Source organism: Cryptomeria japonica, chromosome 8 (genome assembly GCF_030272615.1).
Source record: "Cryptomeria japonica chromosome 8, Sugi_1.0, whole genome shotgun sequence".
Lineage (NCBI taxonomy): Eukaryota > Viridiplantae > Streptophyta > Pinopsida > Cupressales > Cupressaceae > Cryptomeria > Cryptomeria japonica.
In genome coordinates this window covers 88386811-88412693 of record NC_081412.1, presented here as the reverse complement: position 1 = coordinate 88412693, position 25883 = coordinate 88386811, and the positions used below count along the sequence as shown (strand labels likewise).

At 35.0% G+C, this 25883-nt stretch overlaps 1 protein-coding gene across 1 annotated transcript; it reads left to right on the top strand.

Moving 5' to 3' along the window:
• Positions 1 to 342: 342 nt before the first annotated feature.
• On the top strand, positions 343 to 6459 carry LOC131857537 (clathrin heavy chain 1-like; the record flags this gene model as incomplete). Its single annotated transcript, XM_059210203.1, has 6 exons — positions 343 to 532; positions 689 to 858; positions 955 to 972; positions 5886 to 5999; positions 6120 to 6242; positions 6355 to 6459. Coding segments are annotated over exons 1-6 (720 nt in total), but the record flags the coding sequence as incomplete, so codon positions are not given.
• Positions 6460 to 25883: the final 19424 nt, after the last annotated feature.

Genomic DNA, 25883 nt, shown 5'->3' with positions numbered 1-25883 from the left:
ATATATATTGAATCTTAATTGTAGGGTCCAACAAAGCCAACACAAACAACAACACCACAAGTAAGTGGTTTGTTTTTTAAGTTTTTTTTTTTTATAATAATCTGGGAAGGTTCATCTGCAATGTTATGTGTAACTGTGAAGGTGAGAAATTTATATTTTTTGTGATTCTGACATTTATTTTTTGTTCCAGGTGGATCACTTGGAAGAGGTCAATGATTACTATCAAAACAAGGGTCTCTTTGATGAACTCATATCCGTGTTTGTGATGAGTAGCAACACTAGAAGGAACTTACATATTTATATATTCAAGATGATGAATATGATAATGCTACCACTACTATCATGAACCATTCTCCAGAGGCATGGGATCATATGCAATTCAAAGATGTTGTAGTTAAAGTGGCCACGGTTGAATTGTACTACAAAGTTGTACACTTTTATTTCCAAGAACACCTAGATCTTATTAATAACCTCTTGAATGTCCTTGCCCTTAGGGTAGAACACACACTAGTGGTTGACATCATGTGTAAGGTATGGCTCTAAACTCTTTTTTTCTATTACTATTTTTTAGGATTACCGAGATGTCTTTCACTTGGGTATTAAGTTTTTCTAGATGTTCTCTTTAGCAACTATTTGGTTTGGAAAAATTTCATGACTATCTTTTATTCTATTGTATTTGTTATCCACATTGGACATCTTCATCTTGTGAATCCATACATGGTTGCAGTACAGAGAAACAATGTAGCTGTTGTTAATAAGGCTTTGAATGGAATTTATGTCGAAGAGGAAGATTATGATAGGCTTCAAGAATCTATAGATATGAACGATAACTTTTATCAGATAGGGCTTGCTCAGAGGGTGAGAGGAACTTCTCTATTGGTTCTTTCATTTAAGTTAAAGTGGGATGTAATTTAGCATTTGAATAGTTTTCTAATGATCTTCAATTTCAATTAGGTTGAGAAACATGAACTTCTTGAATTCCGGTTAAAGGCTTTTCTATAGCGAATTTTCGAGGAGGCAAATGATTCTTGAATTCTGTCTAGTTATATTTATTGCTTGCTGAAAATTATGAAATGCTTAATTATAAATGCTTATGAAGTTGTGCCTGTATAAATTAAAAGTATGATTCATTGATGAAGATTGCTTTTGAAAATACCTGGTTTAATTATATCAGATCAACAACAGACCAGTGCCTTCATCCCTTACTAATTTCATATAGTTTCAAATTGAAAGATCCTACGTATAACCATGGAGATAGTTTTAATAACTTGTTTTCAAAACAAGACCATCACATCAAAAGCATCTATATGGATTTTAACTGAAATGTAAAACGTAGTTAACTTCTTATTGAATTTTACCTTTGCTCTGAAAGACCAATAAGACAATTTGAAACTTGCCAACCAACCTTTCAAACTGATGCTCAAACTAGAAATTAGTCTCAATCACAATAGCATAAGATAGCACATTGACACAATCTAATAAAAAAAGATTTATCACATAGAACTAATCAATCAATTGAAAAGAATATACCATTCAGAATGAAGAACACTTGAAATTTATATTGAAAATAGATAATCAAACTAGTTGATTTCCATATATATCATCCATTAACTTTGATATTTCTAGAAAACAAATTGCATAAGTGTTGTATAAAATTGTCTTGATAAGATCATAAAACTTGAGGTTTCTTCCCCACTTGTTCTAAAAGATCCTCCATTTATAGATGATGATTTAGTTTGAAAGTGAAAGGGTATACCCTTTCATTAAAACTAAAACCAACAAAAACTAACTAAAAACTAACTTCCTAAAAATTGTCTTTACAATATGAACATATTATAAAAACATAGAAAAATAGGACTCTGGGCTCCAATTAGACATTAGGTCTGGTCTCCCAGCATCTTTCCGTAGTTTTGGATATGCTCCAATTACTTCTTTAACTTATATGTGCCTACATCATGGATGATATCCCCGACAACGACTTCCAACGTGACAAAGTTTTCCATCTATTTCACAGTGTCTTTCAATTCAATTCCATCAATTTTGGCAATATCAAGGGCGGCATTGAGAAGACTACGACATTTTGAGATCCATTCATATTTATCCTTTATCTCACCCTTCTGATCAGTTCAAACAGTGTCTTTGCATTCTTCATATTCAAATTGTAATTGTTCATCAAATTTATTGTGTTTAGCCAGCAACCTCTTTATTTTTTCAATTTCTTTTGTTTCTATGTTGGCCATTGTTTTATCATGCAACCTTGTTCCCAATCTATTTGAAATTTTGTTGTGTGAAACTGCATTGTCCATTTTCTTTTGAAACACTGCCCAAAATTCTTTTAGAAAGCCTTGTAAAGCCTCAAATATTTTAGTTACCAATACACCAGCAGTATCTGCCCTCACACTTTGCATCTGTTTTAATATCTTTTTTATTTTCTTGTTACAACTCCCTGCATTTTTTCTTCCATTGAGAGCTATCCGAAGTAGGAACCATTGGCACCTATTGCCCACTTCTCCTTAGCGTGTCTTCATACAATGCCTTGTACTTGTTCCTCTCCCTCACTACTCTGGCCATCTGTACTTTATTTAATTTTAAAATATCTACTCTGATATCAGCAGAAACAATTGGATCAATTTCACCAACTTTTAGTTTCATCATATGGCCAGAGCCCTTGTCAACATCAATGATCTTTGGTCTCTTGTGGGGAGAGTACAGAGCCCATAACCTCAAAGATTCCTCATCCTAATCAAATATTTAACCAATAAATACATCATTTACACCTTGTATATCCAATTTGAATTCCTTGTTTTTTGAATGAAATAAACTGTCAAAGATAAAAGAAGTACTAAGGTCACATCAAGGAAACAAAATCACCCCAGCATCTATAAGCAGTTGCCTCCCCTTTTGAGGGGTCATTGTGGTTATCTCTGCATCAATTTCCTCTTTTAATTTCTATAACAACTCAACCTCATTATCAGGCGTTATGTTGGAAATAGAGTCCCTCAATTTCTTCCCTTTAAAATTGTACAAGAATGTTTTAAATTATTTGGAATGAATAAAAATATCATCAGCAACAAAAGCAAAAAACTCCTCTAACCAAGAGTTAGCATGAACTTCTAATGTTGTCTGTATTTGGCCCTACATGTCTAGCTCTTCTTCCTACTCTGGCACTTACCATCTAAAGACAGTTGCATTCTTATCAAATTCACTTTCTTCCTCCTCCTCCTCGGTTTCAATTTCCTTGAGTCTCCGTCTCTTTTCTGCAAGTTCATTATTTAGTTGATCAATTACCTCCTTGGCCTCTACATCCTCCATGTTCCTGAAGTTATCTTCACCCTCAATACTAACATGTAGATAACCTCCAAAGTTTTGGCTCTTCTTGTAAGACTGAATGTATCCTTCATGATCATAGTTTTTCCTTGCATAATGCTCATACAAATTGTATTCTTCTATCAGCTTCTTATCAATTATTTCATAAGCTTTGGTTGACACTATGGTGAAATCACCAAAACTCAGTGTCCCAGGCAGGAGGGCTTGCTTACGCATATCTGCAAAATTTTTAGCATTGGACATGCTCAACTGCCTCACAATCTTTAGATAAGCTATTATGTCCGGTACTAGTTTTGGAAACATGTAGGGGATCCTCTCAAATCCATATACTCTAAAACATGTAAAATCCTTATTCACAAATGACTCCCCCTAGTTCTGATCAACAATGTGTCTTTCATCATAATCCCTGGGTCTTAGGAACCTCTTGATCTCGTTAGAGATAGACCCTTCACATGAAATCCCATATGTTTGGTACAATGGAATTATGATAAGTTCTTCAAACTTAATATAGTTGGATCTCATATATCGAGAATCCCAAAGAGATGTCCACAATTGGACAGGTTGCTCCTCACCTTCCATGTTCTTGGTATTTAATTTTAGGCCCTTAGGCCCAAAACCCTTTACATGTCCATAAAATAACACTAGATGCATCAATAGTGAATAAAATTTGAAATTGGGATGACTATCATCCCTAAGGTTTAAAAAACCTTTGTGCAACCTCTCCACTAGATATGTTGCATAGTCAAAAGGCCTAGGTTCATACATTTCTATATTAGAGGCTAACACTAGCGGCCCAGTTATTACTAGATCAGGAACCTCCAACCCTCCTACTTGCCCACATGACATATATGTGTACTGCATGTAGTGTCTGAACAAATAAATTGAATGGTGGCCCGTCTTCCTCTATTAATTTTCCTTCCTGCCTCTTGTGAATGGAAAACTTCCAGCCGATACATGTAGTGTTCATTTTGAGGTATTCTTCCTCCAACTCCCCAAAGGACAAGGGCTTATTAGGACTGGGGTCTAAATTGAAAACCTCATTTATGGTACCCGCAGAAAATCTAATAAATGCTTCCCCATTTGGGAGCTGAATGCACCTCTTCACTAAATTATAAGTTCTCACCAAAACCTCTAGCAATCTTATGTTTACAAAAACATTGGGGACTGTTAGCTTACCTAAATTTTTCATCCAAGGATTGCAGAGTGACATCTCCTTGCTCCTTCTAAAATAGTGGAACGTAAACAGTTCATGTCCCCTTACCTTGGTCCAGACATCTCCGACCTCTATGTACTTGTCTTCTAATTGGTCTCACCCCGGCGGGTGCTGCTTTGACATTTTGGATTTTGGGTCGAGTGCCTACATTTGATCTATCATGTCTTGGTTTAACTTCCTGGCTGGAGGCACCTCTTCAATTTTTCCTTTCTACACCTTAGAGTCAGGGCTCTTGGTCGCCTTCTTCTTTCTTATTGAACTCGAAGCTTCCATTTTTACAATTACAATCCACTGCTCTATTTTTCAAAGGCACAATGTATTCTATCTGTGTATTCTTCTTTCACCAACATAGTATTTAGACAAGGAAATTTCTACTTATGCTGTATTCTGTTACAATAATTAACTTCTAATAAAATTTGCCTCATGCGAACCATAGATGCATATCTACTGCAAGTATTAAATAGAAGACTTATAAAAAATTTGGTTTTAAATTTTGAAATGACAACGACTCATCGGTATACGTCTCCCCGATGAATATTTCCCTTTTGGCACTCTCTGAACAACCCTTTATCTTCTTTGACACCTTACTTTCTCTTATCGGGATACCCTAAGCCAATGACTCCTTTTCCTCCTCATCGATATATCTCAAACTGATATTCTCATCGGGCGTCGGGTGAGCTCATTTAGCATTATCGTGACAAGCATTATTTCCCTGACGGGCTTCACCATCAGCATAGATATTCCCGATGCAACTGGCTTCATCACCATGAGTTTTCTCAATAGTGTCTTTGCTCTGCTAAAACAATCTACTCCTTCATCGAGTATCGGGGTAATTTGAAATGAAACATATCGATAAGCAAAGTCTTCCCAATAGAGTATGTTCCATTGGTATATGTTTCACTGATGGTTTCTTAGAGCATCAGGGTGGATCAAAGTAACATATACCGATCGCTTTGGCTATACTGATGCAACTGGCTTCATCGCCATGAGTCTTCCTGATAGTTTCTTCACTCCGCTCAATCAATCCTCTCCTTCATCAGGTATCGAGGTAATCCAAAATGAAACATACCGATAAGCAAAGTCTTCTCAATAGAGTATGTTCCATCAATATATGTTTCACCGATGATTTCTTCAGGTGTCGGGGTGGCTCAAAGTAACACATACTGATTGCTTTGGCTATACCAATGGACTCTTCTTTTTGCCACTCTTATCGGTATAATTATTACTGATACCCTCATCGACTATCGGCAAGACAATTCTCCACTATTCCCGCTAGTGTTTACTATGTCGATGTATCAATTCTCCTCAACTTTTCTCCTTGATTGGTATAACTTCTGTCGATGAGTACAACTTCGGCTTGCTACATTCTCTCATCGATATATGGTATCCTGATGCCTCCTCACCTCAATCAGGTGATCGTGAACTTGCAGAGGAATTGGTGGTGTATTTTGTGGAAAAGGTATACAATTGGTAAAACATATAGTTGGTTGTTCTCTCTCACGAGGTAAAGTATATTTTGAATTTTCATTTTGGATTGGGGCATTGAAATGGGGCTTACTTTTGTAATTTGGAATCGCAGAGCAAGAAAGAATGCTTTGCTTCATGCTTGTTCATATGCTATGACTTGATTAGACCAAATGTGGCTTTGGAACTTGCCTGGATGAATAATATGATTGACTTTGTGTTTCCATACCTACTTCAGGTTCTTGATATACTTTGATGATTCTATGAATATTTTAAGTTTCTCTTTAATAAACATTTTAAATCTTTTGCACAATTAAATAGCTAATATTCAAAGAATTTCTTTTTCAAAGTTCTTTCGAGAATACATGACAAAATTTGATGAGCTTGTTAAAGACAAGTTAGAGGCTGAACAAGAAGAGAAATCCAAGGAGAAAGAAGAGAAAGATCTTGTTGCTCAACAGATATGCATTTTGCTTAATTGAGCCTCAAGGAGCACTTGTTCTACTCTACTGACAGTTTTTAAAAATTCAAATAAATATGTGCCTATTTTGTTTACAAAATATAGCATTTTAAGAGCATAATTAAGGAAATTATAGAAAATAGCATTCACATTTTTAAGAGCATAATTAAGGAAATTATAGAAAAATAGCATTTTTAAGGAAATTATAGAGAAATTATGTGCTAACATATTGCACTGTCTAAAAAGGATAATCTTTACAAGGATGCAATAGAAATTAGTTCTCAATCAGGTGATCGTGAACTTGCAGAGGAATTGTTGATGTATTTTGTGGAACAGGTATTTTGTGGAAGGAGATAGAGGTTGTCCAAGAAGAGAAATCCATGAGAAAGAAGAGAAAGATCTTGTTGCTCAATAGGTATGCATTTTGCTTAATTGAGCCTCAAGGAGCACTTGTTCTACTCTACTAACGGTTTTTAAAAATTCAAATAAATATGTGCCTATTTTGTGTATAGAATATAGCATTTTAAGAGCATAATTAAGAAAATTATAGAAAATAGAATGCGCATTTTTTAGAGCATAATTAAGGAAATTATACAAAAATAGCATTTTTCATAAAATTATAGAAAAATTATGTGCTAACATATTGCACTGTCTAAAAAGGATAATCTTTACAAGGATGCAATGGAAACTAATTCTCAGTCGGGTGATCGTGAACTTGCAGAGGAATTACTGTTGTATTTTGGGGAACAGGTATTTTGTGGAATGAGTTAGAGGTTGTCCAAGAAGAGAAATCCAAGGAGAAAGAAGAGAAAGATCTTGTTTCTCAATAGGTATGCATTTTAATTGAGCCTCAAGGAGCACCTGTTCTACTCTACTGATGGTTTTTAAAAATTCAAATAAATGTGCCTATTTTGTTTACAGAATATAGCATTTTAAGAGCATAATTAAGGAAATTATAGAAAATAGTATGCGTATTTTTAAGAGCATAATTAAGGAAATTATAGAAAATAGCATTTTTCAGGAAATTATAGAAAAATTATGTGCTAACATATTGCACTATCTAAAAAGGATAATCTTTACAAGGATGCAATGGCAACTAGTTCTCAATCAAGTGATCGTGAACTTGCAGAGGAATTATTGGTGTATTTTGTGGAACAGGTATACAATTGGTAAAACATATAGTTGGTTATTCTCTCTCATAGGCTAAAGTATGTTTTGAATTTTCATTTTGGATTGGGGCATTGAAATGGGGCTTACTTTTGCATTTGGAACTACAGGGCAAGAAACAATGCTTTGCTTCATGCTTGTTCATATACTATGACTTGATCAGACTACATGTGGCTTTGGAACTTGCCTGGATGAATAATATGATTGAATTTGTGTTTCCATACCTACTTCATGTTAGTCCCAACTGGTGCTGAGAGGGGAGGGGTGAATCAACACTTAATCAAATTTACACAAAATAAACTTTTAACTTAAATTTGCATTCATCTAACATCTAACAATATACTTAATCACTGAAGTGAAATATGCAAACATGAAAAGTTGACAGTGACACCAAAAATTTATCTTGTGGAAACCCAAATGGGAGAAAACCACGGTGTGAGTAGGAACTCACAATATTTGTACTCTTCTGAAGTATGCCATGTGAGGATCCATCCCTGTTAGGAGATACACGGACACTTGTTAGGTGCCACCCGGTTAAGGGATATTGTTCAAGGTCAGTTATTGCCTTTACCCTGTTAAAGGTAGCCTGATTAGAGGACTTGGAACATCAATTAAGATGTCACCTGATCAAAGGAGTTTACAATAGGGACCTATTAAAGTCCACCCAGTTAAGGGATTTATGTTGCAGTTGTTAGAAAGCAACAAGTGGATGATCTACTGAATTAGCTATTGATAGTCTGATTAGATCTCAATATGCATCATACTCAATACACACCAGTTGTATCTTCTCTACACATCATCAGTTTCCCTCTTACACTTTCATCTCTTCACTCTATCAACCACCTATCCCTCAGCACTGCACTCTGTGAGTTCTCTGATCTTCGACTCTGCACTCTGTCGATCATCTATCCTTTTGTACTGCACTATGCCAGTTCTCTGATCTTCAACTCTGCACTCTGTCAGTCTATTACACACACACTCTACTATGTTAACACCTCTTAGCACTTCCTTTTCCTTTTTTCTTCACTTTTGGATCGCCTTCAACAAGTTCTCCTTGTTACAAATTTCATGATAAAAAACCTTTTGAATGAACTCAAGAACACTTTATACATTTTCTGCCGACACTTCCAAGCATTCCCTCAATCAAAGCCATCATGGATTTCGGAAGATTTCAAATTCAAAAATCTCCCACTCTTTCTCTATGCGCCTTACAACATTTTTGCCAAGTGTTCAATCAATTATGCCACCGCATCTCACAAAGATAGAAACTTCTGAGTCATGGTCAGCCAAATAAGTGTGAACCAAAAAATCCACATGTAATTGTGCAAGACTGCATGACAACTGAAAGTTGACCTTACCAACATATGATTTGGCATAAACCTAGACTTACCAACTCATCCTTTACCACCGCACTTGAGTAACTAATCACCACTCTGAGATTTATAGTGATCACCTATCTTCCTTCAGTCATACCAGTATATCGGTATGCCACTGCACTTCTACATTACTAGTTCATCCTTTGATTGTTAGTTTGTTATGCTAGCATCATGCCTCTTCACCTGTTTGCCAATGAGTTACCAGTTTGCACATAGCTTCAAGATTTATTTCCTAAGTCTCTTCTTGTGACTTCACCATCTTAAAGTGCCCGATCATCATCATCAAGATGACCGATCTTCCTAAATGATAGACCGGTTGACTTAGTCTATCTTTCCTTGAGTTGATTGAACCTCTGATCATTCAATACCAATGTTGTTTCCATGTATTGCAAGTCATCTCTTTTTCTTACTAAAAAACAACACCACTCTACCTATACCACTTCACTAGTTAGTGTTGGACACCAATGACAAATCTTTAGCACATATACCAGTTCTCTGGATTGACCGGTTTTGTCAATGCAATCAATCCAACAATCTCCCCCTTTAGCATTGATGGAAAAACACTTAAAAAAACAACGTCTCAAAATCTTTTGTACCAGTCTAGTCATTACTTTTTCCCTTAGTAATGAATATCTCCCCCTATCACTGACCATACTCTGATACAACAACATCAACTCAATCACTACCTGCCAATGCTCAAGCACTCTAATAATATCTCCCCCTTTGACAACAATGCCAAAGAGTCCTGAACCCTTAACAGACTACTCCTCTTAACCGGAATAGTCCACACTCATCAATCTAGTCGATTTAAAAGGAACTTGAAATCATACCAGATTAATGTAGAACCCTGATTGCTTACTTTACTGAATGGAGGGGCTTAACCCCCAACTTACCTCTAAGATAATCAAAGGTGTCCTTCTGTAGTGGCTTGGTGAAGATATCAGCCATATGTTCTTTTGTTGATATGTACTCCAACATCACTTCCTTTTCTTGAACTTGTTCCCTTAGATAGTGATATTTGATAGCTATATGCTTCATTTTGGAGTGCATCATCGAGTTCTTGGATATGTCAATGAATCACGACTAGTCCAATCACCTTTTCTTCTATTCCTTCCAATAGTTGCTTGATCCAAACTATTTATGTGCAGTTGATTGCAACACCTATGTACTTAGCATCAACTGTGGATTGAGATATGTACTTTTGTTTCTTACTTGTCCAAGATACAATCCTATCTCTAAGAAAGAATGCACCTCCACTAGTGCTCTTTCTGTCATCAATGTTTCCAGCCCAGTCTGAATCAGTGAAGACATTTAAACCGAATTCTCCCTTATGTGGATACCAAAGATCATACTCATCAGTCCCCTTTAGGTATCTGAATATTTGTTTAACTACTAGCATGTGAGTCTCTTTTGGGTTAGCAAAAAATATGGCAACCAAGCCAACAACTTGTGCTAAGTTCTGTCTGCTATGATCTACATACTGCAACTTACCAATCATGGACCCGTAAAGTGTCTCATTCACTTCTTTAGACTTATCATACTTAGATAACTTGCAACCTGTTACCATTGGAGTTCCAATAGGTTTGTAGTCTTCCATTCCAAAGGTTTTCAGAATTTCCCTTATGTACTTAGTTTGACTGATGAAGATGCCATTGTTTAATTGAGAGATTTGCAGGCCAATAAAGAACTTAATCTTCCGAATCATGGACATCTCAAATTCTTGTTGTATTTGTTCTGCAAAGCTTCTACTCATCTCATCATCTCCCCCAAAGATGATGCCATATACAAAGATCTCAAAAATTAGGTGTTTTCCTTCAGTTCCACTCTTCAGATACAGGTTATTGTTATCACTAGTTCCTTTGAACCCTATGCTTAGCAGATATGAGTGCAACCTCTCATACCAAGCTCTTGGTGCTTGTTTCAGCCCATACAAAGCCTTCTATAGCCTGTATACCATATTCCTTCCATCTTCAGATGCAAACCCTTCTAGTTGCTCTATGTATACTTCTTCCTCTAACACCCCATTTAAGAATGTCGATTTGACATCCATTTGATAAAATTTAAATTTTTATAAGCAGCATAGGCCAGTAAAATTATGACCCCTTCTAGTCTAGCAATTGGTGCGAAGGTTTCTCCATAGTCCAAACCTTCTTCTTGAGCATAGCCCTTACAGACCAATCTCACCTTGTTTCTTATCACCTTACTAGTTTCATCCATCTTGTTTCTGAACACCCACTTGGTTCCTATTACATTTTTATTTTCTGGTCTGGCTACTAGAGTCCATGTATCATTTTTCTCTATTTGTTCTAGTTCATCTTCCATGGCTTTGACCCAGTCATCATCTTTTAGAGCCTCCTTTTCTATTTTGGGCTCAAAAATTGATAGCATACACCCATTCTCTCTTGCTCTTCTTCTAGTTAGAACTCTTGCATCCTTGTCACCAATGATATTTTCTGCAGAGTGATTATTTCTGACATATTTAGCCAATACTAGTTCACTCCTCGAAGCTTCTTCTACCAGTTGTACAGGTTCTACTTCACCGGATTCTTCATTAGCCACTTCAACTAGATCTTCTTCTATAGATTCCACTGGTTCACTCTTACTGCCCTGTTAATTTTTCTTAGAGTACTCATCTACTCTAACATTTGCACTTTCCACAATCTTACTGGTCCTTTTGTTTAAACATCGATATGCCTTGCTCTTTGTTGAGTAACCTAAGAAGGTTCCCTCATCACTCTTAGGATCAAATTTTCTAGTATACTCATCCCTTTTGATATAGCACCTACTTCCAAATACTTTGAAATAACAAACATTAGGTGAGTATCCACTCCATAATTCATAGGGGGTCTTGTTTGTCCCTTTCTTGACCTGGATCCAGTTCAAAGTGTATACAAAAGTGCTTATTGCTTCTCTCCAAAAGATATGTGGGATGTCCTTTTGTATCATTAGAGTCCCTGCACAATCAATAAGAGTTATATTTCTTCTTTCAGCAACTCCATGCTGCTGAGGTGTTTTGGGTGCAGACATTTGTCTCATGATTCCCTGTTCCTTGCAGTAGTTCATGAACTCTTGAGAGGTAAACTTTCCTCCTCTATTTGATCTCAGGCACTTCATATTCTTACCAATTCCTCTTTCTACTTGAGCCTTGAACACCTTAAACATGTCAAAGGCTTCTAATTTTTCCTTCAAGAATATAGGCCACATCATTCTTGAAAAGTCATCCACAAATAACATAAAATACCAGTCTCCATAGAAACTCTTGGTTCTCATGGGACCACACAGGTCTTTGTGAACTAAGTCCAACACATTTTCAGATGAGAAAGTTTTACTATTGAAACTGGACCCAGTCAACTTTCCTAGTTGACACTCTTTGCACATAGCATTTTCAGGTTTTACTATGTTAGGCATACCTCTAACAGATTTTGCCTTATTGACTTTTTCTATGCTATCAAAGTTAACATGACATAATCTTTTGTGCCACAACCAACTGTCTTCAACCTTAGCCACTAGACAATTACCTTTGGTGGTGTAATGCCCCGCCAAGAAACCCCTAAGGGTTTAAATTAAAAACACTCAAATAGAGTGTAAATATTTTTTTTTTAAATAATAATTAAGAGCGTTAATGAAAAGTTACAATATTAAGATAGATTGAAGTTATCCCAAAGTTATCTCTAACCAGATAACACAGCGGAAGGCTAAAACGATCCTAAGGAGTTTCCCAACGCGATTACATAACCTTACACCTAACTCAACTTGCATCATTAGATCCATTAAACTGGATATCATTAATACGAGATAATGCATAGATCTTGATTATATATGTGTTCTATGGTTGGACATCTTATAATTTTAGGAAGCGTTCAATTACTTTGGGTGGTTAGGAGGCCATTGAGAGGTTATTTATTCATTGCACTTTAATTCATAATTACATTAAGAGGCCTCCAAAAAGGTTCATGCGTTTAATATAATGAAGTTCATTCTATTGGGATTAGGGAATCCATTCACAATCGATATCATCCTTTAATATTAAAAGTATGGTTAATCAGACGAGATTCATTCATTAAGGATTAACTACAATTAATAGAGTGAGATCCCTTCATTTGATTTCATGCATAGCCAACTAGTGAGTTGTAGTTCTTTTATGAAAGGTAAAATGTGAGTAGCCATAGAATTCATTTGAAGTTTTGATAATACAAATAAACGGACTAATTTCATTAAGGTGGATATGCATTAGGACACACGAGAGCATCCTTTAAATTAAAATATCGTTAGCTAGATGACATTCATCATTTCAAGATTAGAATAATAAGATCATAGTGACGTTCTTCAATTAGGATTAAAATACAATTATCTTATTGCATATCACTCTTTTTTGGGTTAAATGAAGTTAAATATGAGAGAGATACTTTTACTAAGATTTAATGAATAAACAACTAATCAATTATTTCCCCATTTTAGTCAATTTTAGCAATCATAAGGGAATTCTTTTATAAGGGTTATAACATGGATACCTAGTTGAGTCCACACAATTATCCAATAAAGCTGGTGAGGATTATTGGTTATAATTACTACATAAATGACTAAATATATTCATCCATTATAGTGGAAGATAATTAACATAGCGTTGCTCATTTAAGAAGATAAAAGTAATTACCTATGAGTTGATCATCCTTTAGAATCCAACTTAGAAATTATAACGTTAATTCTATCTTTGTTCTCCCATACTCATTTGATCAAGTTGACATGCTTAATAACAAGTTAATCCAATGATGTAACCTAGCAAGATTCTTTCCACTATTACTACGTTTAGTTAACCTTATCAAAATACTTTCTCCACAACTTTAATTACAATATTTTAAATACTTTGCCATAATCGTAATTTACAATGTTTTATGAATCTGATTTACTACATTCCTCAAGATGCTTGATTTTGTGCATTTGATTTAAAATTCGTTACTTTTCCATCATACACTTATACAAGATATACAACCATCCATGATAATTTAAAGCATAAAACAAAGTAAGCTAAAAACATCGCATAACACAGATATGATCTCGGAGTTCACCCCTAAAGGGGCTACATCTCCGGGTCTGCTCAACTGCAAGACCCCTTTGGTATTATATCGTTAGGAATACAAAATTTATAAGTCTTTACATCTTTTCCACTTAGGCGAATACAACCAATATACAACAGCCACCTCGGACGTTAATTACATAATGATCCCTTTTGAAGCGGATCTTACCAAATACATCAAAACAAAAAGAGCAAGGGTTTCTTAACTGGTGGTATCCTAAATGGAGACTTGACCGACGTTGGTCAGACAAAAGCAATCAGATGACGGGGACCCAACATGTCTATCTAAGCCGTGCTATTATAACAGACACAACAAATCTTCCCAAAATAATAAGCCATGCTCAAGCGTTAACGGGTAATTACAACACTTTCTCAAGTTGACATAAACGTCTAATCAGATTAATTAACCCTTAGATACCCACTAATGACAAGTTGGTTTACAACAATAGTCTAGCCCCCTTTCTAACGACACAAAACAAAATTTCCCCTTTTTCTATGAAGAACAAATACATAATGAGTGAATGAAGAAAAGGAAAGAAAATCATTTCCGAGCTAAATTAGCTTCTATTGCATACATTTAAGGATCAAAAACCATCACCTCCATTTAATTTACCCTTTATCATATAGTTATTTATCATTTGGGTTTAAAAATTACAATGAAGGTCATTGCTATATTAAGGCCCATAATTTTGTATATATATATATTTAATAATACATGCTAAATAGGTGTTACCCATATTAGCATATATTTTAAATATATACCTTTATCCCCTTTTGGTTAAACATACTTGCTAGAGTATAAACTACATCTCATTTTTTTTTAATACCAAAATATTTCTTATGATAACTTTATACTAATAAGTAAATCCCCTTTTTTTTATTTTAAACATTATATATACTAATTTAAAATCCCAACTCATTTGAAAATACAATATATTACTTAAAACAGATTTTACACCAATAACATCTCCCCATTTTATAAAATGAAAACCCCCATTTCATGTTTAACTATACTAATAAGATTTTTTTTTTTTAAAAACATTTTAAAAACAAAGCAAAGGGCGACCAAACCCTAGCCGTGCCCTAACTGATAGGAACTGCGGCCACCATGATGGGCGCAACCCGAGGTTTACTGCATCCGCCATCGGGAACGCAGTCCCTACGGCTCCCCCACACAGTGGTGCCGGAAGGGGCTGCAGCCTCCAAAGGAGACGCAGTCCCCTTCGGCCCCCGCTGTGTGTGGGCGCCGATAGTAACTGCAAGCGGCGCGCGGGGAGGGGCGGGTTGAGCTTCGGCTCCCCCCCCGAAACCCCAAATTTGTTATTATTTTCTTTTTTTTTTTGTTATTATATTTTTTTTTTGTTAATATATGATCCGATTCACAGTCGGATTTATCCATTAAAAATCTTTTAAAAAAAAATAAGTATATAACCAAATAATGAAATCTCCCATCTTTAATATTTGTTTTGTTTTCATAATTTTTTTTTTATCACAGACCCATTCTTTTTTTCCAGATTCTACCAAAATCTCCATTATGGGAAGAATATTTCCTATCAAGTTTAAAAATCACAAAATCCATCAAGAATAAGGATTTGATTCAAGAACAACCAAGGTTGGGAGAAAACTGAAACTAAGCCTCAAAACATTCATGGGTAATACTATTTTTTTGTATTCAACAAACAAATAAAGGAGTAGATTTGAATCCTACCTTATAACGCACTCCGGGCAAGAATCTGATGCAAAGCTCCACCTGCAACTCCAAGCAAGAGAACTCCATTTTCTCCCACCATTTTTCCCACCTCCATTTTTTTCAAAAAAAATCCCCCCAAAAGAGAGAACCCCCAAAATGTTTACAAAACTAGGTTAAAAAGAGAAACCCTAATTTTGCCCTAATTTTCAATTTCGAAATTAGGCATTTATTTTTTTAAAATAAAATAAATGAAAATCAAAATGGAAACCACTATTCAATCCTTCTTATTCATTTTTCTTTTTAAAATTAAAAAGCTTCCATTTCTTATTTAACTCTAATTTTAAATTTCTTCATATCACTTTAGCCAACACTTTATATTTTGGTTAATTTAATTTTCTAAAAACCAAACTTTTATACTATATCCACTTTACAAGTAAAAAGGAAATAATTTCTTTTTAAATAATAATAATTTACCCCTTTTTCTTCCAAAATGCGAAAATGAGTAATTTATTTCTATTTCTCAATTGACTTTTAAATTTTTCCTTTCCAAAACGCATAACTCATTAAATTCATTATTTTCGAATTTAACTATTAAATTGACTTGCTATAACATAGTAAAGCGACCTTTTTTAAAATAAATGACTAATCTAATGCAAGAGTCTTATTTCTTCTAATTTCTCAACTACAAATACGTGAATGTTACAAATGCGTAAATGAGCACACTAACCCAGGTTAAATACCTTGAGCTTGCTACAATAATAATTAAGGAAATCTCTTTAAATTAATGATTAACCATATAAAAGAAGCTACCTATTTAAATTTCTAAATTACTAATGTGCACGTCTACTCATAAATTTGAATTTAATACTCAGAGCAACAAACTCCACTTACCTCGTGCAAGGCACGCAAAACGAGGAAGTCCACCAAATCACATGACATGAAATCCAATGAAAAGTGAGAGCCCCACGAACCACACATGCGATGCTCACCTGACCATGGCTAAGGCAAGACGAGAGTTATATTACCACCAAATCTGAATTCTAAAGATGAAGGAGGCATACTCAACCTTGCAAATCCCAAAGGAGATGAACCCTGCCTTAGGCGGTGTCGTACCTGCAATCTCCTGCACTCATGAATCACGCAAGCATACATATACATATACATATTCAATGAAGGCGTTAGCTCAAGATTTATCACAAGAGTTAGGAAACAATTACATTTACGCAAGAATCGATGCAAAAGCACAATAATAAGTATGCACAATTTATTTATATTATCTAAACTACACATTGCATCACGATTAACCTACCATTCAAGAATACCACATAGGAAGTCAATCAAGGTCAAATGGGTTTTACAAGTCTGACTAGGGTATGGGCATTACATTCTCCCCCCCTAGTCTCCGACTTACTCCTGGAAGTCGCAAGGCTAAACGGAAGTCCTGCAGCACTTATTAGTCCTTAAACTCAATTAACAATTATCAGTTTGTACAAATAAATATTTTGTCAACAATTTAAAACATTATTCATAACTCCTCTATGAGTGTCATTATCCATCAACAAAAATGCATCTATCATCAATTCACATCTTCAACTATTCTATAATTTACACACAATCGTAGTAGAGAAACAAGACTTTTTCCCTTTTTATTACACCAAATTTAAGCAATTTAAAATATATAGACACAGTTATCATGCTCATTTATCAAACATGACAAGAAAATATGCTCTCAAGGTCAATTTCTTTCACCAATCCATCTCTTTCACAAAACTTTATCACATAGAACTAGCTCCAATCATCAATTTCTACAACCAAGTTAACTTTCGTCAAATAAGAGCAATATAAGAACTCAATTGTTTACATTTTTCAGACATACAAGAACCTTTCCAATGACTATGCCCCATAACATAGTGACAAGTTAATACCATTTAATCCATGATTACACATAATATCCATCCACAAGACTGGTTTGCACAACACAATAGGCCACATGTGAGCATGTCTAATGCTCGGTCAAAGGTAACATATATGATCCACATCTCTATGCCTGCTCTCAGAATAAATACATGATCAACAAATGTCCAACATCTCACTCGAGGGCTTGATGGTGCTAGGGTACACCATAGCGGTGCTACCTTCCATACAAGTCCCTCGTGAATATCCCTTGTTGTGTAAGGTGTTTAGCCTCCAAGAGATAGTCACCACTCATAGGTAGGTAGTGGATCCTAGCTGTTTCACAGCCTCACATACCTCCATCCTCAAGGTTCCCTGCGTCTACTTCCTCGTATACACTCATCCAAGCCCGTCTCCTACATTCTTGGAGAGGAATTCACGTTGCAACACAAGACTAGCATACGAAAACAACAAGGATAAACCAGTTTAGCCACCAAAGTACAAAAGATTAAAGATAATAATTGTCAATTCCAACAATAAGACAAGAAAATAATTTCCGGATTTGCAACATCAAATCAAGTAAGATCAAAATTGCAAGATCGTGGCTAAACTGTCAAGGTCAAAGTAAAATAAATTGCTGGCCCACAAAGAAATAGATAAATAATTAAAAGAAAATCATAATTGCACATTACATCACTACGTGACTAGTAGCTAGCCACCAACGAGGAAGGAAGGAACAATCGTCTAGCTATCCTAGTAGCTCATCATGTGGTGTGGCCAAGTCACACATCCACATGGCATGGCAGTGTGCACCTCGACATCACCCCGCATCACGTCGTCATGTGGCATGGCTCTACCCTATACCTAGCAGTAGGCCGCATGGAAATGTCTACTACATCCCGCATCGTGTCTCAGCACGGCATGGCAATACTCCAAGCGGACAAAGCACACAATGGACATATCCCGCATGGTAGTGTACCCCGCGGATAAGGCACGTGCTGGTCACACTCCGCATAGCGATGTTCCTCTCAGGATACTCGCTGTAAGCCAGAGGTATACATGGCTGAGGTCTACCCACAAGTCTACCAACACTAGTCAGTTGGCAACTTATGCAAGAAAATAGCACGCCTCTCATGAAGACAAGGCAACAGATGCTCCAATAGAATCCAACAATATGCTCAAAAACTGTCATCTATATGCTCAAAATAAAGGATAGGAATAAGGCTGGCACACATGAACCTCGTAAATCGGTTCATCACAAGGGGAAGTATTGAGTACACCTATGTTATAGCTTCATTACAAAACTATATTTTTCCTCAAAATAGGGAAGCTAAAGTCGCTTCGTGTCGACATTACTCGTACGCTGCTCATACTATTCAAGGAATGGTGACTTCTACTACTACCCCTTCACATACTAACTTATCAACAACCCGTGGGTTGGCACTCAGTAAGGAAACAAATAAGCAACATCACATAGATAGGTATGGTTTCCCATACTCATAAGCAAACATATCCCCCATGGTTGATTACTTCACCATCCCATGGGCACACAAAACAAGTACGGGTTTTCTCACAACACACACAGAGTAGCACCATTACTGGTTTAGTCACATTTACGGGGAGTACTTTACATTATGCTAACATATACTTAAGGGAAGTTTTAATTATGCTTTACACATGAATCACCAAACAAAGTTTACTCTAGATCCACGTTCTGAAATTTTCATCAATTCAAATTTACACAAAGAAATAACATCATTCTGATATCTTTCTCAATCTTCCCTAAGCATTTTCATTCACATTACTAACTATGCAATCTCCCTTTCCAAGATGAAAAATGTTCCCCTTTCAATTAGAAGCCCAAAGCAACATAAAATTTCATATGCGTTATAACAAAATTTCTTCTTAAATCACTGCATTCTAAATAGTGTTTCAAAAACAACAATTCCTATATTTTAGACAAGAGGAGGAAGAGAGTAGGAAAATCAACTATTTCCTACGAATACACAAGAATTTCAAAATCACACCATATGCTCGGATATAAGTTTATCAATGAAGTTGCACGGTTTCATTTCACTATCTTTTAGGAAGGTGCCAAAACATCCTAACATGACATTTCTAATCATTATTGTTGTACTTTAATGTTCTAGTTTTCCGATCAAGAATTCAAAACAATCAAATTTTCTTTTGTAATACAAGCCTTCATGAGAACAATCACCATTCGTGATACGATACACTACAATAATACATCAAATTTAACATTGAAACTTCATAATATGATAAGGAGGTAAATGAAGAGCTATCTACTAGATTTTACACATTTAATGCATACAATTCAACAAGTCTTTCATTTACTCCTTTTTAAACACACTAAGGCAATTATCTAAACCCAAAGCAAGTTAAATGGTGCGTCACTTATTAGGTTCTAAGTCACACTAGTTGAATAATCACTTAAAACAATCTTTCGAGGAGCACATTAATTCACTCTTGAAGCTACTACAATATGTCCTATGTTGGTATTCCTTTCACATCAAGCAATCTTCACAAAATCACTATGCGCATATTAAAGCACCTTACTTAAGATGAAATTTAACTATATTACTCCTACCAAGAACATGGAGAACCCTTTAATGCAAACATACGATTTCCTATCATTAACCAAAAATTAACTCCCAAACCATTCCCTTTCACAATCTAAAACACAAAAACGTTATGAGGCTCACACAAGGGCTCAAGAAATATCATCCTTTTTCTTGCAATAAGAACACTTAAATAAGAGATAATTACCCATATCAAATCCTTTTAATTTACTAGAGAGAGAAGAGGAAGAGTCATAATCACTCAATTTACTACATAATAAGCATTAGTATTTTCCATACTAATCTTTCAAGGGGACAATCATTAAGATAGATCAAAACCATAAACAAGCACATTTCGTACTTTCAGATTCAAGATATTAACAACTCGCCCAGGTGGATTAGTCAAAAGAGTAAAATAAATCAAAAATGAAGGTACATACGACTCCTTTTTAAGTAAGAGAAATCGTAGACCAAGACCTCGTTAAGCAGACAAAACACCTATAATTATTTCCAAAACACCCACATCAAGAAGGTGAAAATAAAGTGTGAACACACACGTTACACACAAGTAGGGGTTGTCAAATCACACCCTCGCATCAAGGTGGGCAAGCATACAACATAAGGTAGACACACACACACCAACTAAGGGCACAAGCGAAACCAGAGATCCCAGTGTTGCAACATGGGCTCTGATACCAAGTGTAATGCCTCGCCAGGAAACCCCTAAGGGTTTAAGTTAAAAACACTCAAATAGAGTGTAAATATTTTTTTTTTAAATAATAATTAAGAGCGTTAATGAAAAGTTACAATATTAAGATAGATTAAAGTTATCCCAAAGTTATCTCTAACTAGATAACACAGCGGAAGGCTAAAACGATCCTAAGGAGTTTCCCAACGCGATTACATAACCTTACACCTAACTCAACTTGCATCATTAGATCCATTAAACTGGATATCATAATTACGAGATAATGCATAGATCTTGATTATATATGTGTTCTACGGTTGGACATCTTATAATTTTAGGAAGCATTCAATTACTTTGGGTGGTTAGGAGGCCATTGAGAGGTTATTTATTCATTGCACTTTAATTCATAATTACATTAAGAGGCCTCCAAAAAGGTTCATGCGTTTAATATAATGAAGTTCATTCTATTGGGATTAGGGAATCCATTCACAATCGATATCATCCTTTAATATTAAAAGTATGGTTAATCAGACGAGATTCATTCATTAAGGATTAACTACAATTAAAAGAGTGAGATCCCTTCATTTGATTTCATGCATAGCCAACTAGTGAGTTGTAGTTCTTTTATGAAAGGTAAAATGTGAGTAGCCATAGAATTCATTTGAAGTTTTGATAATGCAAATAAACGGACTAATTTCATTAAGGTGGACATGCATTAGGACACACGAGAGCATCCTTTAAATTAAAATATCGTTAGCTAGATGACATTCATCATTTCAAGATTAGAATAATAAGATCATAGTGACGTTCTTCAATTAGGATTAAAATACAATTATCTTATTGCATATCACTCTTTTTTGGGTTAAATGAAGTTAAATATGAGAGAGATACTTTTACTAAGATTTAATGAATAAACAACTAATCAATTATTTCCCCATTTTAGTCAATTTTAGCAATCATAAGGGAATTCTTTTATAAGGGTTATAACATGGATACCTAGTTGAGTCCACACAATTATCCAATAAAGCTGGTGAGGATTATTGGTTATAATTACTACATAAATGACTAAATATATTCATCCATTATAGTGGAAGATAATTAACATAGCGTTGCTCATTTAAGAAGATAAAAGTAATTATCTATGAGTTGATCATCCTTTAGAATCCAACTTAGAAATTATAACGTTAATTCTATCTTTGTTCTCCCATACTCATTTGATCAAGTTGACATGCTTAATAACAAGTTAATCCAATGATGTAACCTAGCAAGATTCTTTCCACTATTACTACGTTTAATTAACCTTATCAAAATACTTTTTCCACAACTTTAATTACAATATTTTAAATACTTTGCCATAATCGTAATTTACAATGTTTTATGAATCTGATTTACTACATTCCTCAAGATGCTTGATTTTGTGCATTTGATTTAAAATTCGTTACTTTTCCATCATACACTTATACAAGATATACAACCATCCATGATAATTTAAAGCATAAAACAAAGTAAGCTAAAAACATCGCATAACACAGATATGATCTCGGAGTTCACCCCTAAAGGGGCTACATCTCTGGGTCTGCTCAACTGCAAGACCCCTTTGGTATTATATCGTTAGGAATACAAAATTTATAAGTCTTTACATCTTTTCCACTTAGGCGAATACAACCAATATACAACAGCCACCTCGGACGTTAATTACATAATGATCCCTTTTGAAGCGGATCTTACCAAATACATCAAAACAAAAAGAGCAAGGGTTTCTTAACTGGTGGTATCCTAAATGGAGACTTGACCGACGTTGGTCAGACAAAAGCAATCAGATGACGGGGACCCAACATGTCTATCTAAGCCGTGCTATTATAACAGACACAACAAATCTTCCCAAAATAATAAGCCATGCTCAAGCGTTAACGGGTAATTACAACACTTTCTCAAGTTGACATAAACGTCTAATCAGATTAATTAACCCTTAGATACCCACTAATGACAAGTTGGTTTACAACAATAGTCTAGCCCCCTTTCTAACGACACAAAACAAAATTTCCCCTTTTTCTATGAAGAACAAATACATAATGAGTGAATGAAGAAAAGGAAAGAAAATCATTTCCGAGCTAAATTAGCTTCTATTGCATACATTTAAGGATCAAAAACCATCACCTCCATTTAATTTACCCTTTATCATATAGTTATTTATCATTTGGGTTTAAAAATTACAATGAAGGTCATTGCTATATTAAGGCCCATAATTCTGTATATATATATATATTTAATAATACATGCTAAATAGGTGTTACCCATATTAGCATATATTTTAAATATATACCTTTATCCCCTTTTGGTTAAACATACTTGCTAGAGTATAAACTACATCTCATTTTTTTTTAATACCAAAATATTTCTTATGATAACTTTATACTAATAAGTAAATCCCCTTTTTTTTATTTTAAACATTATATATACTAATATAAAATCCCAACTCATTTGAAAATACAATATATTACTTAAAACAAATTTTACACCAATAACATCTCCCCATTTTATAAAATGAAAACCCCCATTTCATGTTTAACTATACTAATAAGATTTTTTTTTTTTTTAAAACATTTTAAAAACAAAGCAAAGGGCGACCAAACCCTAGCCGTGCCCTAACTGATAGGAACTGCGGCCACCATGACGGGCGCAGCCCGGGGTTTACTGCGTCCGCCATGGGGAATGCAGTCCCTACGGCTCCCCCACATAGTGGTGCCGGAAGGGGCTGCGGCCTCCAAAGGAGACGCAGTCCCCTTCGGCCCCCGCTATGTGTGGGCGCCGATAGTAACTGCAAGCGGCGCGCGGGGAGGGGCGGGTTGAGCTTCGGCTCCCCCCCCGAAACCCCAAATTTGTTATTATTTTCTTTTTTTTTTTGTTATTATATATTTTTTTTGTTAATATATGATCCGATTCATAATCGGATTTATCCATTGAAAATCTTTAAAAAAAAATAAGTATATAACCAAATAACGAAATCTCCCATCTTTAATATTTGTTTTGTTTTCATAATTTTTTTTTTATCACAGACCCATTCTTTTTTTCCAGATTCTACCAAAATCTCCATTATGGGAAGAATATTTCCTATCAAGTTTAAAAATCACAAAATCCATCAAGAACAAGGATTTGATTCAAGAACAACCAAGGTTGGGAGAAAACTGAAACTAAGCCTCAAAACATTCATGGGTAATACTATTTTTTTGTATTCAACAAACAAATAAAGGAGTAGATTCGAATCCTACCTTATAACGCACTCCGGGCAAGAATCTGATGCAGAGCTCCACCTGCAACTCCAAGCAAGAGAACTCCATTTTCTCCCACCATTTTTCCCACCTCCATTTTTTTCAAAAAAAATCCCCCCAAAAGAGAGAACCCCCAAAATGTTTACAAAACTAGGTTAAAAAGAGAAACCCTAATTTTGCCCTAATTTTCAATTTCGAAATTAGGCATTTATTTTTTTAAAATAAAATAAATGAAAATCAAAATGGAAACCACTATTCAATCCTTCTTATTCATTTTTCTTTTTAAAATTAAAAAGCTTCCATTTCTTATTTAACTCTAATTTTAAATTTCTTCATATCACTTTAGCCAACACTTTATATTTTGATTAATTTAATTTTCTAAAAACCAAACTTTTATACTATATCCACTTTACAAGAAAAAAGGAAATAATTTCTTTTTAAATAATAATAATTTACCCCTTTTTCTTCCAAAATGCGAAAATGAGTAATTTATTTCTATTTCTCAATTGACTTTTAAATTTTTCCTTTCCAAAACGCATAACTCATTAAATTCATTATTTTCAAATTTAACTATTAAATTGACTTGCTATAACATAGAAAAGCAACCTTTTTTAAAATAAATGACTAATCTAAAGCAAGAGTCTTATTTCTTCTAATTTCTCAACTACAAATACGTGAATGTTACAAATGCGTAAATGAGCACACTAACCCAGGTTAAATACCTTGAGCTTGCTACAATAATAATTAAGGAAATCTCTTTAAATTAATGATTAACCATATAAAAGAAGCTACCTATTTAAATTTCTAAATTACTAATGTGCACGTCTACTCATAAATTTGAATTTAATACTCAGAGCAACAAACTCCACTTACCTCGTGCAAGGCACACAAAACGAGGAAGTCCACCAAATCACATGACATGAAATCCAATGAAAAGTGAGAGCCCCACGAACCACACATGCGATGCTCACCTGACCATGGCTAAGGCAAGACGAGAGTTATATTACCACCAAATCCGAATTCTAAAGATGAAGGAGGCATACTCAACCTTGCAAATCCCAAAGGAGATGAACCCTGCCTTAGGCGGTGTCGTACCTGCAATCTCCTGCACTCATGAATCACGCAAGCATACATATACATATACATATTCAATGAAGGCATTAGCTCGAGATTTATCACAAGAGTTAGGAAACAATTACATTTACGCAAGAATCGATGCAAAAGCACAATAATAAGTATGCACAATTTATTTATATTATCTAAACTACACATTGCATCATGGTTAACCTACCATTCAAGAATGCCACATAGGAAGTCAATCAAGGTCAAACGGGTTTTACAAGTCTGACTAGGTTATGGGCATTACAGGTGGTGTCTAGATGAAACAAATTGCCTTTTGACTATTTACCAGTGGCAATTAGACTTCAAGATTTGTCATTAATTTTACATATCCCTTCATTGAACTCTAACTGGTAACCCTTATTATTAAGTTGTGCAACACTTAACAAACTATATTTTAATCCCTCTACCCAATAGACATCATCACAATTTGTCTTTTCATTCAAGGATTTAGACCCCTTACCTTTTACTGCACATGGGGCATCATTTCCAAATCTCATTGTTCCTCTAGTGCAATCCTCCATGCTGAGGAATTTGTTTCTGTCACCGGTCATGTGGTGAGTG